The sequence below is a fragment of the Mirounga angustirostris genome, unplaced genomic scaffold, assembly GCF_029215605.1.
Source record: "Mirounga angustirostris isolate CCGP_5_RB_7025 unplaced genomic scaffold, mMirAng1.0.hap1 SCAF_4, whole genome shotgun sequence".
NCBI lineage: Eukaryota > Metazoa > Chordata > Mammalia > Carnivora > Phocidae > Mirounga > Mirounga angustirostris.
The window spans coordinates 120,476,702-120,492,707 of NW_026991712.1; the positions used below are offsets into that span (position 1 = coordinate 120,476,702).

At 41.8% G+C, this 16,006-nt stretch overlaps 1 protein-coding gene across 1 annotated transcript in view; it reads right to left on the reverse strand.

Moving 5' to 3' along the window:
- Positions 1-14,346: 14,346 nt before the first annotated feature.
- Positions 14,347-16,006, reverse strand: part of SAMD13 (sterile alpha motif domain containing 13) — a 37,114-nt gene continuing 35,454 nt past the window's right edge. Inside the window, exon 5 of the mRNA XM_064587536.1 lies at positions 14,347-14,778. Within this exon, the coding sequence (XP_064443606.1) occupies positions 14,635-14,778 (144 nt within the window). The 3' untranslated portion in view covers positions 14,347-14,634. The remainder of the gene's footprint in view (positions 14,779-16,006) is intronic.

Below are 16,006 nucleotides of genomic sequence, written 5' to 3' on the forward strand. Positions count from 1 at the left end.
GAAGATGCTGGAGGCCAGGCACAGGCTCGTGCCTGCTGGGAAAGAACATGAGATAAGAAGGAAGAAATAATTTGATAAGGAAAGTTTTGTGCCACATTGAATACTCAGGTTACAAAATGTACTTACAGCATGTCACTTGCATGGCCAAATAGCTGGTACATTTTATTCCTCTGCTGATTTGATGATCCAGTTTGAAGAGCAATTTAGAGTTTAATGTGATTTTTTTTTCTAAAAACAAACAAACAACGAGAACAAAAACTTAATCAGGCCCTTCTTGCTAGATATTCTCTTGGTCATGTAAGTTTTAGAAACACTGTAGTTGCTCCTGAGAAGAAATCCATATTAGAGCAGAATCCTTAGAAATTGGGGCCCATTTTATACACACGTGCATTTTTGTTTCTCCTGAGCTCTTAAAACATTTATTGTAAGGGACTGCACATGAGCTATTAGATGCTATGTCCCAGTGGTGTGGCAGGAAAGCCTGTCGTCTGTGAAATTTTCAAGGACCAGATTCCTATTTTGGGAAGGATGTTTTCTTGTGGTTAAAATCGTAAACTATGTGCTGAAAACCAGGCTGGGGGTTTCACCTGGTTTTGCCAGTGCCCGCAGAGGAGCGGACCAGCCTGAACTGGAAACACCTGTGAGCTCATTTGTATCAAAACACTTTGTAATTTCGTTAAAGAAGCCTACCTGGACTCTGTGCCAGTTTTTCTGGGAAGCAGACTTGCTCTCCAGCGCTCTCCCCTGCCTTCCCCCCAGGGATCCCCCAACCCACTCTCAAGTCAGGGGGGGAGTAATGCAGGTGACTCCAGTCCATTTGCTGCCTGGGAGGCAGTTTGCATGGCCTCAAGCTGTCATTTGGGGCTTGTGGTTTTGGCAGCCAGAATTCTAAGACTTGGTCTAAATTTCATCTCCCACTTTTCATAAACAGGCTCAGAAAATATGTTCCATTCTTTCTCCTTTTTAGAGTCTGACTTAAGTTCATACCTCTCCACTTTCAGTCACCTGTTTTTTCTCCCTTTGTTCCCAATATAATAGAAATCACTCTTTGGAAACAGTGTTTTTCTTGTTTGTTATTGAAACAGAATTTACCTTTTTCAACCACATGCAAGATTTAACTACAGAAATCTGAACTTCCCTCGAACCTCCTAGCCCTCTGTCCAGAAAGAGCATTTTTTTTCCCCTTCAGACTTGGGACTGACCAGACTTTGCCTTTTGTACTCTCTTTTGCAAAACCTTTGTAACTTCTGCTTCCTCGCCTGCATTTCAAGAGGAAACCAAGGCTTCTTTCTAAAGACGTGGATTTCAAGCCTTCTGACTCACTGGGTTCTTCCTGCTTCCAAATATTGGAAACTTATTCTCTTTGTATTTCTCATAGTCTTTGTTCTCATTTCTCTCAGAGCTCAGCTGCCTTTCGTTTTTCCATTTGCTCAGACTCTTTCTCAGGAATTCTTAAAGTTTTTGGATTCTATAGATATCCTATTGAGAAAGAATAGCTATGGACCGTCCTCTCAGCAAAACGCTCATTCACACCTCTACAGGTGCCTCAACATCCATCATGGAAGTGGTTTACTCTCAATCCTTAAAGTGTGAAGGATTCCATTGGAAATCTGCCACATAAGGAATACATTCAACCAAACTTGGAAGAGAGGCATACTGATTCCTTTATATGAGAAAGGGAAATAAGTGTGTTCAAAAACTAATGATGTACTGTACCTTGGCTAATTGAATTTAAATTAAAAAATTAAAAAAAAAAACAACTTCAATTGGGTTTTGCAGGCATACCCTGGAGAAACTGAAGGTTCAGTTCTATACCACTTTAATAAAACAAATTTTGCCAAATAGATGAATAAATAAACAAACAAGAGAGAAGGACCCCAGGTATATTAGTTTCTTGGGCTGCCATAACAAAGTAACACAAACTTGATGGTACATAACAACAGAAATGTATTCTTTCATTGTTCTGGAGGCCAGAAGCCCAAAGTCATGGTAGTTGGTAGGTTTGTGTCTGCTTTAAAAGTTTAGAGGAGATTTTGTCCTTGGTCTTACAGCTTCTGGTACTTTCTTTGGTGTCTTGGCTTGTCCCCCATGGTCACATTACCTCTTCTGTCTGTCTCCTCTGTGTCATTCTTATAAGGACACTTGTCATTGGATTTAGGGCCCACCCAAATAACCCAAGGTGATCTCTTTATCTCAAGATCCTTAATGGTATCTACAAAGACCTTCTTCCCACATAAGGTCACAATTACAGGTTCCAAATTAAGGCATGAACATAGGATTGGTGGGGGGCACCACTCAACCGACTCCCGTGAGTCAGGGGACAGTGAGCTTCTTGAGAGCAGCTCTTCTAGTGCATATTGGATCTTCAGCTACACATAGGCTACTGTTTCCTTCATACCTGGGGGATAGTCACATCCCTCTTTCAGCTTCATCAGCTGTCACATCGATGTCTATAAAAGGGTGAAGAGCATGGACTTTGGCTCTAGAATGTGCTCAGTTTCAGATTGGGCTTCTCCAATTTCTAGCTGTGTGACCTTGGGCAAGTAACCCTAAACTTTAGTTCTGTAATTTTGAAGTGAGTCTCATAATAGTAACTACCTTACAGAGGAACTGAGGATTAACTGAGATAATGCATGCATGAGTTAAAATGTTTTGGGTTGCAAGTGACAAAATACCTCAGAGTGTCTTCAACTAGAAGGACATCTTGTTTACTTAAGAAGTTTAGAGGTAAGCTGTCTCAGGATTGATCTGGCCACTCAGGGATGGCTTCATGTTCTCAGGCTCGTTTCCATCCTTGGCTCTGCCATGCTCACAGGCATTAATGTTTCCCCTGGGGTCATAAAATGGGTAGTAAACTCCTGTTACAGATAGCGTGTATCACCCAAATCTCCCTTGGCACCAAAGCACTCAGATGCCAGAAGTGTTGGCCTCTGCTTGCTTATCATTGGGTCCCTCTGCAGGAATTGCCCTGGGCTAAAGGAAGCTGCCTCACCCCAGTTTATACCCACCACCTGGGAGCCGCTCACATCCAGTGCTGGTTAGTGTAGGAGATACAAAGTCCCGACCCTCCTGCCTCATTTGGGACAACTCTGCGGGGACACTCCAGCCCCAGAGCTCCTAACTGACTGAGGTCTTTGTTGCAACGGCATCATAATCCAACTTCTCTCTCTGCCCAATCCTGCTTCCTTCGCTGCTCACAGGCATTGTTCCAGGAAGTGATCCTTAATAAAGCTGCATGAAAATCTCGGGGTCTCACTGTACATTTCTTAGGGAAGCCAACCTGTGGATCTAAGAGTGTTTTAGGAAGGAGGCTTTAAAATGGGGTTGTGGGAGCTGAACCACCCACTGTCCAGCTGGTGATGAGCTCCTGGAATGTTATAATTATGCGATGGTTAAAACTATCCCCTGAGGTGAATTGGGATGTGATACTGGAGGAAGGGAATATTCTGGCAATGACAATATCCTGGATGCTTGAGAGATTTGGGATAATAATTATTATAAGGATGATGGAATTTGGGTATTGCTGAGAACCATTAATACATTAAGAAAGACAATAAAAAGATGAGGATGATTAATAACCAATATAATGCAAAGCATGAAAGCAAGAGGACCTCCTTGGTAGGCTATGAAGAAAATCTACAACCAGATGATAGAAAAAAATTAGGATCAGGCCTAGGACTTAATTATAAGAAGAGCAGAGCTCCAAGGAAGATTGAATTTTCAGTTCTGAGAGGTCCACACACCAAGGTCAGGCTCCTGATTGATGCACCTGAAACCTTGAATCTTCAGATTTCCCTGAATTCTCTGGGCCTGCAGAAGTAGACTACTCTTCCCTGTTAAAATCTAGCACTGCCACCCTTGCCTAAAGACAATGCAAAGCCTTCTGCATGTCCCCTTGGAGTCTATTTTCACCTCCCAATCAGGATACCAGACCTATAAATAGGGTCAAGTTACATCATATACCAGCCAGAGACATGCTTGGACTTATAAGGTAGGAAGGGGCTTATAGGCCAAAAGAGTGGCAAAGATTCAGTCAATGTGTACGAGAGCTGGAGGATTATACATGGGAATGGATCCTGAGGGTTTTGGACAAAACCTATCAGATTTTTATTTTTATTTTTTTAAAAGATATTTATTTGAGAGAGAGAGTGACAGTGAGAGAGAGGAGGGAGAGCACTAGATGGGGGAGGGGCAGAGGGAAAGGGAGAGGGAGAAGCAGAACCCCAGCTGAGCAGGGAGCCCAATGTGGGGCTTGATCCCAGGACCCTAGGATCGCTACCTGAGCCAAAGGCAGATGCTTAACCACTGAGCCACCCAGGTGCTCGCCCCCTCGTCAGATTTTTAAATCAAGAAGAAGAACAGAAGCACTTTCCATTCACATAGGATGGCCCACTGTATACATTTATGGTCTCGCTCTAGGACTACATTAATCTCTTACTTTTTCTATCCGGGACCTGGACCATCTGGACACTCCACAGAACATCACATTGGTTCATCGTACCCATGATATCATGTTAATGGAACTGGAAAAGCAAGAAGTGGTGCTTGTACTTTAGAGAATGGTGGAGAAACCTATCAGGAGCCCACCATGTTAGTGAAGTTTTTAGGAGTCCAGTGGTCTAGGACAGGAGTTGGAAAAATCTATCCTACCATCTGTTTTTGTAAATAAATTTTATTGGAACACAGCCATTTGCTTAGGTATTGTTTATGTATTGAGTAGTTGCAATAGAGACTATTTGGCCTACAAAGCCTAAAATATTTAATCTCTGGCCTAAATAGGGAGTTTCATGACCTCTGCTCTAGGGTGTTCCAGGATATCTCTTCCAAAAGGCACATTACTGCATCTCAAACTTTCTACCACTAAGAAGAATGCACAGTGCCTGGTAGTCTTTCCAAGTTTTGGAGGCATCATATTTCACTGGGATATTCCAATGGGAATACTGGTCCAACCCATTTACTGGGTGACAAAGTCTTCTAGCTTTGTGTGGGGCCCAAAGCAGGTCCAGGCTGGGTGCAAACATTCCTGATGCTTCAGCCATATGAATTAGCAGACGCTACGCTATTAGAAATGTACCTGACTGAGGAAGTTATTGTATTGGGGTTTATAGAAAGCCCCAGTAGGAAAATTACAACATTGACTCCTACAGTTCTGGAGCATGCCATCTATAGCCGAGAATTATTCACTATTTGAAAAATAACTCCTGGGGCGCCTGGGTGGCTCAGTCGTTAAGCGTCTGCCTTCGGCTCAGGTCATGATCCCAGGGTCCTGAGATCAAGCCCCGCATCGGGCTCGCTGCTCAGCGGGGAGCCTGCTTCTCCCTCTCTCACTCCCCCTGCTTGTGTTCCCTCTCTCGCTGTGTCTCTCTCTGTCAAAATAAATAAATAAAATCTTAAAAAAAAAAAACAAAAACAGAAAAAGAAAAATAACTCCTGGTGTGTTATTGAGTCTTGGTAAAGACAAATGTCTGATTATGGGACATGGAGGGACTTTGTGTCCAGAGCTGTTCATCATGAGCTGGTTTCTACCAAACCCACCAAGTATTAGGGTTTGGTGAGCCCAACAGCAATCCATTGTAAGATGGAAATGATAGATCTGGAATCAGGCACAAGTAGGGCTAGAGGACACAAGAAAGGTATGTGGGACCCGACCTTCATGTCATCTACTAGTGTTTCTCCAGCACCTCTCACCCTTACGGTCATAAGAGGAGGGGACTCTTATGACAGCATTGAAGGGAAATCCTCTCAATGAATAAAGTTTTAGGAAATGCACCAAAGGGTCATCTAAGAAAGAAAAGTGTGGAAAGAAAGTGGCCCTAGGTACGAATATATATAAATTCATGGGCAAATGCTTGGTTGGTCAGGCTCCTGGAAAGAAAAAGATTGGCAGATTGGGAAGAAGGAAGAGATCTGTGAATGGAACTATATGTATTAATTATGCTTTTTATTCTCTGTATCTTATGTTTTGACATCTTGGTGGGCCTCACAGACCCAGTGAGAGATTGCCCCTCCCAAGGGGTAGCTAATTCCTAAAGATAGGAAAGTTACTTGGGAGCATTCTCTCATGTCTGATCCAACCACCTCCTTTATCTAACTCACATACCAAACCAATATTTCTTCTGTCCTAAGTCAACCCAGGGCCAGAAATCAGACAGCTAGAGAAGAGACAGCTCCTATGCCCCAAAGCCTGATGGAATTATTCAAACCAGCCAATCCTAAGCTCTTCCCTGGTTTGCCTTTCCATGGAAACCTCAATAAAGGTTCTGTTCTAGGCTTTCCCCTCACACTTGCTTTTGCTTTCTGACCAAAACCAGATGCTTCCCTTGTGGCCCTGCATGGTATGGCATGTCCCCTTTTCTCAGGAAATGTAAGTAATAAATTCTTTCTTCAATGTCATCGGCTTCTCCATTTTATCACTCAGTCGTCTTTATAAATTAAGACCTGGGCACAAGTCACTGTGGGAGTGGACATTTAAATGTGAGGATCTTTGTATTGCATAATGTCTATCAAAGAGTACCAATCATGGAAGAGGCACTGACCAATTAAGTAGACAGAATGACTTGGCCAGTTCATGTCAGTCAGCCTTTGTCACTGGCAATCTCAATGTTGGCATAATGAGCTCATGAATAGAGAAGCCATGACAGCAGAGAATGAGGCCATAGATGGGCCCCAGTGGGATTCTACTTTCCATTACTGATCATAACTGTTGCTCACAAGCATCCAACTTTCCAGCAGTAGAGACCAAAATCAAGTGAGAACTTGATATGGCACTGATCCTTGAGAACACTAAGCAGCTACTTGGCAGCAAGTTGAGTACATCGGACCCCTTTCACTCTGAAAGGGGCAGTGCCTTATCTTAACTAGAATTGCTACGTATTTTGAGTGTGGTTTTGCTTTTCCTGCCTACAGGGACTCACTTGGCAGCACTGTCTAAGGGCTTACACAATCCTGCACAAGATTATTCAGATCAAGGGACCATGAGACCTACTTACAATAAAGGAGATAATGATAGTCTGTAAATGACCATATGATCCACTGGTCCTATCACATACTGTACCATCTGGAAGCTGCTGACCTGATAAAGTTGATGGAATGGCCTTTTGAAGGTACAGCTGGGGTGCCAGCTTGGAGATGATACTATGTGATGATGGAGTACCATCCCCCAGGGTGTGATATATCTCCTAAATACTTTACTCTTATGTGGTGCTATGTCCCCAGAAGGTAGAACACACGGATCTGTTAACCAAATGGTAAAAATAAGAGTGGCCCCCTCACCATCATTCCCAGTGACCCAGTTGGGAAATTTGTGCTTTCTCATCGTCTCAACTCGGCTCTGATTGTGTAGAGGCCCTATTCCTAGAGGGAGGATACTTCCACCAGGGGACATGGCGAGAGCTGTTTAAACTTAAAGCTATAGGTTTGTACAATGCACAAACTTGGCAATTCTCAAGAAAAACAGCTGTTCCCAGCCCACTGCACAGTCAAGAGACAATCAATCAGACTGAAACCTTAGAACATTTATGAAGAGGGGAAGAAACTGTAGGACAGGACAGTGTTGTGAGTTTTCACTGAATGGTGGAGAGAGCAGTGACACATATAACTCATATTATTTGATTCTTAGAAAATCATAGAGATTGCTGAAATAAACTTCTAGTCAGACTTGTTTACTCTACATAGGCAATTCAACCAACAGAAGTTAAAAGACTTGTACAGGGTCTTACAGGTAAGTCAGTAGCAGATCTGGGATCAGAACCACAGTCCAGTGTTCTCTTCCTCCTCCAATGTGGATTCATAGCTTCAATGTTTTCCTTTTTAACTCTGTGTGGGTTAGGCTAATGTTAACTCACTCTGCATTCTGCATGCACACCATACAGAAGGCTGATGAATAACCTACAGACATTAGGGTAGCTGGGAGAAGTCACCTTAGCATTAAAAATTCATTATGAAATCTGCCCAAATAGATAATTAAACAGACTGATGTCAACCTAATTGGCTCAAACTAATGAATGCAGATCTACTTAGATTTTTAAATTAAAAAAATTTTTTTCTGATGTTTGTTATTGACCCACATATGTCTTCATTAAAATCACAAAGGTATCAGAGGTCTCCCTTTCATTAGTCTCACAAAACCTTTTTGAATGTCATTGAATGTTCATTTTGAATTAGGGATGAGATGTATTTAGAATTCACCAAATGCCTCTAACTTCTCTAGGCCTTTGGGGGCCAATAGAAACTTATATGCATTTTGCTCAGCACATTTCCCTCAGCATAACAATTTTTCATGGAGCTTAAATAATGCAAATTTTTTTCTTTTATGGTCCTTATGAAGATAAAGTATCTAGAACCACCCAAAATCCAAGGACCTAAGAAAGTAATTGTTTTATCTTTTAGCAATATTAGAATGCATCAACCGAACAGTATTTGGGTTGAGCATATATTTGTTTGTTAATTCTGTGACTGGTCTGGGCTTGAAAAATGGAGTGAGACCATTGTAATAAAATCATACTTTAATGCATTTTTCCTGTTATACTAATGACTGTATTATGTACTCTCATTCAATTCTCCATCAATCTTGAGACTGGTATTATGGAAGTCTTCCTATCTTCCCACAGTATCCACCCTCCTGTCTTTGTTTAGCTGAATACGCAGCTGTCTGAAACAAACACTACAGCTCCCAATCTCCCCTGCAGCTAGGTATGGCCAAATGACTAAGTTCTTGCTCGAGAAATACAAGTAGAAGTGCTGTATGCAACTTCTGACAACAGGTACCCTTCTTTCCTTCTTGGCTGGAATACAGCTGTGATAAATGACACTTAAGCTGCCATCTTGGACCACACAGGAAGCTGTGTGTTGAAGATGGTGGAGGAACATACTAGGAAAACAGTGGGACCCAACGACTGTGGAGTGTCTATCCTGACCCTGATCTGCTTACCTTCAGACCTCATCTGTACAGTAGGGATAGCCTACTTGTCTAAGTCGTTGTTATTTAGGTTTTCAACCGAAACTACTCTTAACTGATACACTTGAGCTGTTCTATCCTAATTGAGATGTGCTCTAAGTGTCAAATACACAGTGGCTTTTGAAGATGTATCTTAAAAAAAGATTGTAAAGTATATCAATAATTTTGATATTGATTATGTACAGATATGGTAATATTTTGAATTTATTAGATTAAATAGATTATTTTTCTTTTTACTTTTCTGTTTCTTTTTACTTTTAAAAATGGGACTACTAGAAAATTTTAAATGCCACATGTGGCTCCCGTTATATATTTATTGGACAGCGCCAGGCAAGTGTTGTTCTGCTCTGTCTCTGTCTCTGCACTAGAGAATAGGTGAGGTCCCTGAGGCCAAGAGGAGCCATACAACTACCCGAGTTCCCATGTCTGGTAAATGATGGGGCTGGACTCAAGCTCAGATCTATGCGGAGCAGCCCCAATGCTCCCACCCACTATAGCACAGTGTATCTCAACTGGTGTCATTGGGTTCTGGTGCAGGAGAGAGAACACTGTCCCAAACACTATTTCTTATTTATTTATTTGTATGTATGTATTTATTTATTTGTATTTTAATTCCATTATAGTTGACATATAGTGCCAAACACTAGTTCTTAAAGGCAGGAACAGCTGGTTGCTGGAAGAGTTTTACTGAGTTTGCCTCAAAATATGTTTATAATCTGATGAGCTTTATAATTTTATTTTCAAATTGTGTATTTCCCAGCATGTAAAAATAGAGTGTAGCCCATTGAAAAAGGAAATGAAAGACACAATTTACTGAAAGATTCTGTTATCTTTAATTTAGAAAGAAGACATTTACTTGCAAACGTTGCCATAGATGTCTCTGCCCCATGGATGACAGGACTGGAGAAACTTGTGGAAGATATTTCCTTGGTTGCTTTACCTGACTCTTCTGGAAGCTTAAGGCCTCGAAGCTCTGTGATCTCAGATGCTTAGATGAGAGCACATTCTATCTTGTCCCCTTATTTTGTTGTTTGTAGGTCTCGCTTCCCCAGGCCATGGCCTGCCCTACAGGTAACACGTATGTTCAGTATTATTGACACCTATATTCACCGACCTCTTTTCCACCTCTGTTATGGTAAAGGTGGTAGCTCTGCCCAGGCACCTATTCCGTAGAAGTGGCGCACGTTTTCTATTTGGAGATTGCCTAGCATCCCCAGCATTCCTGATGTCTCCCTAAAGATAATGGTAGACAGGAACACTCTGCTTACCTGAGGTGAAGAGATATCAGCCTAGCCCCCTACTTGTGGGCAGCCAAAGACTCCTCTTGCTTTTACTCACAGGGCCCTCCATTATTCTGTCCCAGGGCTAGGCTGGACACGACTGTTTCCTTGAGGTTCGCAAAGATATAACACAGCCACAGTCACCAAATAACCTGAGATGTGATCATTTTAATCTTTTTCTCTCTTTGTGGAACTGCCACAACTGGCCAGAAATGGTACCCAGGCTACTTAATTGCCTATGGAGCTACAGCATGAAACTAACAAGCTGCTCATTAGTGCACCCATTGCTTTCTCTTTCCTTCCTGTGGCTTCTGTTCCTGCTTTAGCAGCAGAATTATCAAGTTTTCTCCTAAGAAGCATATCTGTCCTACAGCAGTCAGCTCTTTGAACATTTAACTTCATCTTCCAAATCATTACAGAAAACACTTAATGGCTCTGTGCCCAGACATGACCCCTGCAGATCCCATTTGCAATGACCGTCAAAGGCAGATGGATCGCCACCAGTAAGTACTCTTTGCATTTGGCTTCCAAATATAGGAGTGGTTGGGCAACTGAGGGTCATTAGACTTTTCCAAATTAAATTCCTTCTACGATCTATTTCTCTAATGCAACGGAGGGACAGTATGTGCCCCGACACAGTGGATGCTAAGTTTAGAGGGACAGAATCCATGCTCACATAGGGTATTTGTTGAGGAAAGAACAAGGAGACTGCCACCAACTGGTCTCTGAATATGAAGATCTTTCATATTCATCATGTCCATTAAGTATCAAAAATGATGCTCAAATCTGCTGTACATTCCAATGCACTATGCCACCTTCTCCTTTCAACTATATCTACTGATAAGTTCTAGTTCCTGAATTAACTCACACTAAGGAGGCTCTCTGTGTGGTCCTTGGCCTCCATCAGCGGTCTAAATTTCATATACCTTGTAATGAAAATGTAAAAGGGTGCAGTTGCTGGCTGCAAGGTATTAGGGAATTAAAAGGACTGTAATAAATTGAAGCTTTCAGCCTCACCTAGAAGAATGCAAATGTAGTCCTAAGAACACACACGTACTGTACTGGCTGAAGGAAAACATGTCAGCTTAGATTCCACTGAAAAGAGACGAGTTTGTGACCTCGCCTGCAAATCAATTCATTATAGGTCCTTCGTGGAGTCTGAATCCAAGGCTCAAATGTGGGGTGGGGAGGAGAGGTGGAGTGGCAGTTAATGTTTAAAATCCCTCACGATTCTGATACCCTGTCTGCCCCTCCGGTTGAGAATAATCAACTTCAACATTAAACAATTCTCACATAAAATATATTGGCACCAAGACATGCTCATTCCCACTTATGCTTATGAAGTGCTGGCCCATGTGTGCATTTGCTACTAGCTGCAGACCCAGATCACATTAACAGAAATCTGGTGGGATCGGAAAGGAATCAGACATTTCTGGTTTTAGGGCTGTTTGGAGGCAAAGTTTGCCTACCTGCTGAATTTCAAGTGTTACCAGCCCTCCGGATGGTCTTGTTTTGATAATATTTCCTTTTCCCTGAATTGGGGGTGGGGTGGGGTGGGGAGAAAGCACCCTCAGTTATTGCCAAGACATTATTCTGGGTGTAAGAAAGGCAGAGTATCTTTAATTTGCTAATTTTGCCTGAAAGCTGTCAACAGAGGGCTAAGAGATGATTTTTTTCAGTTTGCTTTTCAATTAAGATTATTTTCCTTTCCTTTCCTTTCCTTTTTTTCCCCCCTGACAAGCATTTATGGAGCAGCCTGGGTCTAAAGCTTAGTTGTGTCAGGTTGGGCTTAGTGAGCAAGGCTTCCGGTAGTTGGGAAAGGTGGCTGGGATAAAATCATCTAGAGACTGAAGGGAGTATAAGCTCAAGTTCAAATCTGGAGAAAAATACAACTAAAGACATACTTTCAGTGACATTTGCTCCAAGTATTCAATGGCCAGCTGATGGTGGTGACAGGACATTGTCCTCTAATATCCCTTCTCCCTTATTTGTAAAATAATGGGACTTTTCTTTAGTTGGGCCCATGGGCTCTAAGGAAAAGAATATTTCAAGCCTCTCTTGTGCTTCAGTATGGCAATGTGACAGAATTCTGGACAGCAAGATATAAGAGGCAGTAGTATATATAATTTCTTGGAAGTGTCCTTAGAGAGAGGAAGTATGTTCTTTTCCCCTTTTTTCCTTCCTGCTGGTTGGAAGTCAAGTGGTGATGGGGAGAGCTGAAGCAGCCATCTTGGGCCATGAAAGGATTCTGGGAATAAACAGCATGCATGATGGAGCAAAAAGGTAGGAGGAATCCCTAACATCACGGAGAGCCATGCCATCCCTGGTCCCCCTGGATGTTTTCCATGAAGACACCCTTCTGTCTTGTTTATATTACCTGGCAGGGCGGGGTTGAAGGCAGGGAGGCAGTTTTAGATTACAGCCAAATCTTTTCCAGACTCATACATAAAGTATCAGGTGGATGTGCTGAAGTGGGGCTGGGACATTCTCATGCTATCCCTTTGAGGCCGAGAGGGGTCACATGTCATCACTATTACACCTGTGGGAAAGTCCTTCAGAGGGGTGAGTTCAGTTCTTCATCCCATTTTCCTTCTGTTGTATCCTGTGTCCCTTCTTTCCTGCCCGAGTCTCCAGCAGGTACACCTCTCACTTTTTATCACTACCACTCCCCACAGTACTTAACTATATTCTGCCTTTTAGTTTTGCATGTTCTGTAGACTGCGAGAACGTGGGGATGGAAAATGTCTCTTTTGTAACCCCTTCTCCCCCTTAGCATGCAAAACAAAGCATTACTTAAATTTCAGACACTCCACTCCATAATTGAATTAATTTGGAATGCATTTTTCAACCCCACTCATTACACCACTTCCTGTGTTTTTTCCACTCTCATCTTCAGATTTTCTGTTCTTTAGAGAAATTATCTTCACAGGAGACTGAATTATAACACTCTCTAAAATAGCAGCTCTTGAGGAAGGGGAAGATAGAAGAACTTCGGGGAGTCCACCAACTCTGCAAAGTTTTATATGTGGGAATATGAGCTTTTGCCTGGAGGGAAAGTACATAGCTTTCATCAGAATTTCCAGAAAATCATGACCCCCACTAGCCTAAAGAAAAAAAAGAAGAAGAAGAAAAATTCTTTGGCTAACATGACACCTAAAATTGGTTTTTGGATGGGGGCAAGAGAAGGAACAAGGCCTACTTGGACAATGCAGTTTATAAAGAAGATAAACCCACAAATAGATCAAAATGTTTTATGTATTGAAAGTTTGTTGTTGTTGTTGTTGTTGTTGTTGTTTTTTCGGCTTAACTTTCTTTCCCTGGTGTTGAGGAATAACCTTAATCCTTAATCCTAACTGAAGAGGCAACCAAACAGAAAAGATCAAACATACACTGGCAATAAACTGAAGCAATGCTTTATTGCGACCACAAAGCACCAATTCAACAAGGCATTGACACACAGAGATTTGAACAAATGTCTCTTTGAACAGAGATGTAGCAAGCTCGCTTTTTTTCAAGTTCTTAAAAACAAGTACTCAAACCAAGAATCAAACAAAGCATCAGAGCAATTAAAAAAATATTACACCATCATGAAGGAATATATATAAAAATATTCTGTACTAGTAACAAGGCTTTTTGATCTGTAACTCTTGGTAAATTCCTTCAGAAACAAATCAGTATAAATACAAACCATAAAGTGAAAAAATGCTTTCTTCTTTGGAAACAAAGAGCCAATCTGAAAGTAAATCTATGCAGAAAATACCATTACCCCTTGTGAAAGAAGCTGAATATGGATGGAGATCCCCAAGACACAACAGAGTTTCTCTTTTCAGAGGTTCTGCTCCTGTAGGGGCCATGATGCACATTCCTCTCAAACATTCCAGTATATCCCAGTGAAACCTTAATAAGGTCAAGTGGAGGACCCTCTATAAAAGAGGGTGTCGGCAATTCCATCCCAATAACGCAAACTCTAAGGAGCAGAGGGATTCAAGGGAGACAGCAATCTCTCTCTCTTTTCTCCCCTTCCCCAAGTTTTCTTGTCTTTAATCTCCCTACATCTGTAACCAGAGGATCATGCCATTCAACACTTTCTCAAGGATTTTGGGAAAGCCATCTGAAGAAAACCCCTTTGGTGGGGAGGGGTGTCCAACCATGTCAAAGATAACTCTGTTTGACAAGCTCCACCAGGAAAACCATGCTGTCCACAAGTCATCCTTGCTCCTCCTGGCTGAGTTCAGGTCAGCCGATGGATTGCCTAGTCTATCCCATAGGATAACGTTTCATTTGACTGAAATTCTTTACATATACACATGTATGTATTCTGTTTACAAAGTTTCATCACATGAAACTAAATTATGTCATTATGTATTTTTTGAGGTCTAAGACCCCAATTTGACTGTACTATGAAGAGTTGTTCTTTAGATGCTTTGTCTGCAGAGGTTTTACATGATACTCGTAGATTTTCAGAGCAGGCCCCAGTTTTAACTGAAGTCCTGTCAACACGTCATTTCTTGTCATCAATAGCAGGGATTTTCCATCAATTTCCTATAATGGAAGCAGAGGGTAAAACCAACATTAAGTCCAAAAGTGCAAGGATAAAGAAGAACAAAAGAAGTTCAAAGGAAAAAGACATACTGATTGTCCTCAAGCTAAAAACATTACTTCTTTTACTTGGGTCAAATGGAAAAAACGGACTCCTCTATTTTTATGTTCCATCTTCCACTTTTAGTTTTGGATTAAATACAATCCATAGCTGATCTCGTTTTCAAGATCACATCCCTTAAGTCTCATCTTAAAAAACTGACGGCAGGCTTGGCACATACACCTGTAAGGATTGGAGATATTGTTTCTGAAAGAAATAATGACACTTTCCATTTATAAAATGTATTGAAGTTTGTGCAAAATTTCTGTGTACTTAATTCCTAAAACAACTCTATAAATTAGGACAGGCAGGGATTATCAGCTTAATTTTACAGGCAAACCAAGGACCAAGGCAAGAAGTTAACGTGCCTAAGATCAAGAAGTTAGGCAAGGAAAACAGAGGATTTGAACTCATCTGCCTAAAGCCAAAGCCGATGTTCTTTCCATAACACCTTTGTTTCTCTTGACACTTGGAAGTAAATATGTGTAGTATAGGTGAACCAATGGGGTCATAGAATCCTAGGTTTTCTGGAATCTTGTCAATCACAACAATGGGCAGTGGAAAAATGATTCACTCGCTGTGAACTTCTTTCCTGTCCTTTAAAAGAAGAACCATCCTGCCTCAACCCAAAAATCAACCTCTCATGTTGAGGGACCTACCATGCTTCCTCTCAGTGGGTCCCCAAGATTCCAAATAAGGTAGTGAGGGGTAGAGCTCTCTCAGAGTCCACTTCCCACCCCCTTCAGATACCCAACCAGAGTGCCCTGGAGACCACAAAGCTTTGGGGATGAAATATAAACAGGCTTTCCACGAAAGGGATATGGATCCCAAATACAGAAAGTAGTTTGGAACTTTTGGAAAGGGATCACTGAGAAAGATGCCGAATACCACCTTATTTCTGTTATTTTTTTATTGTGGGGACAAGGGAGCTGGCTCTTAGGGGGCCTGGGCTCAAGAGATGGACCAGCTGTGCATGTTGGGTGAGCCTCGACATGTCTGTACAGATATATGCCTGCACACTTCTCCCCCACTGATGGACAGACAAGGGGACTGGGAGTGTAACTGTAACTACATAAAACTGTGATTCTTTAGTACAATGACCCCAACAAGGCCATTCCTCCAAACTCCCTT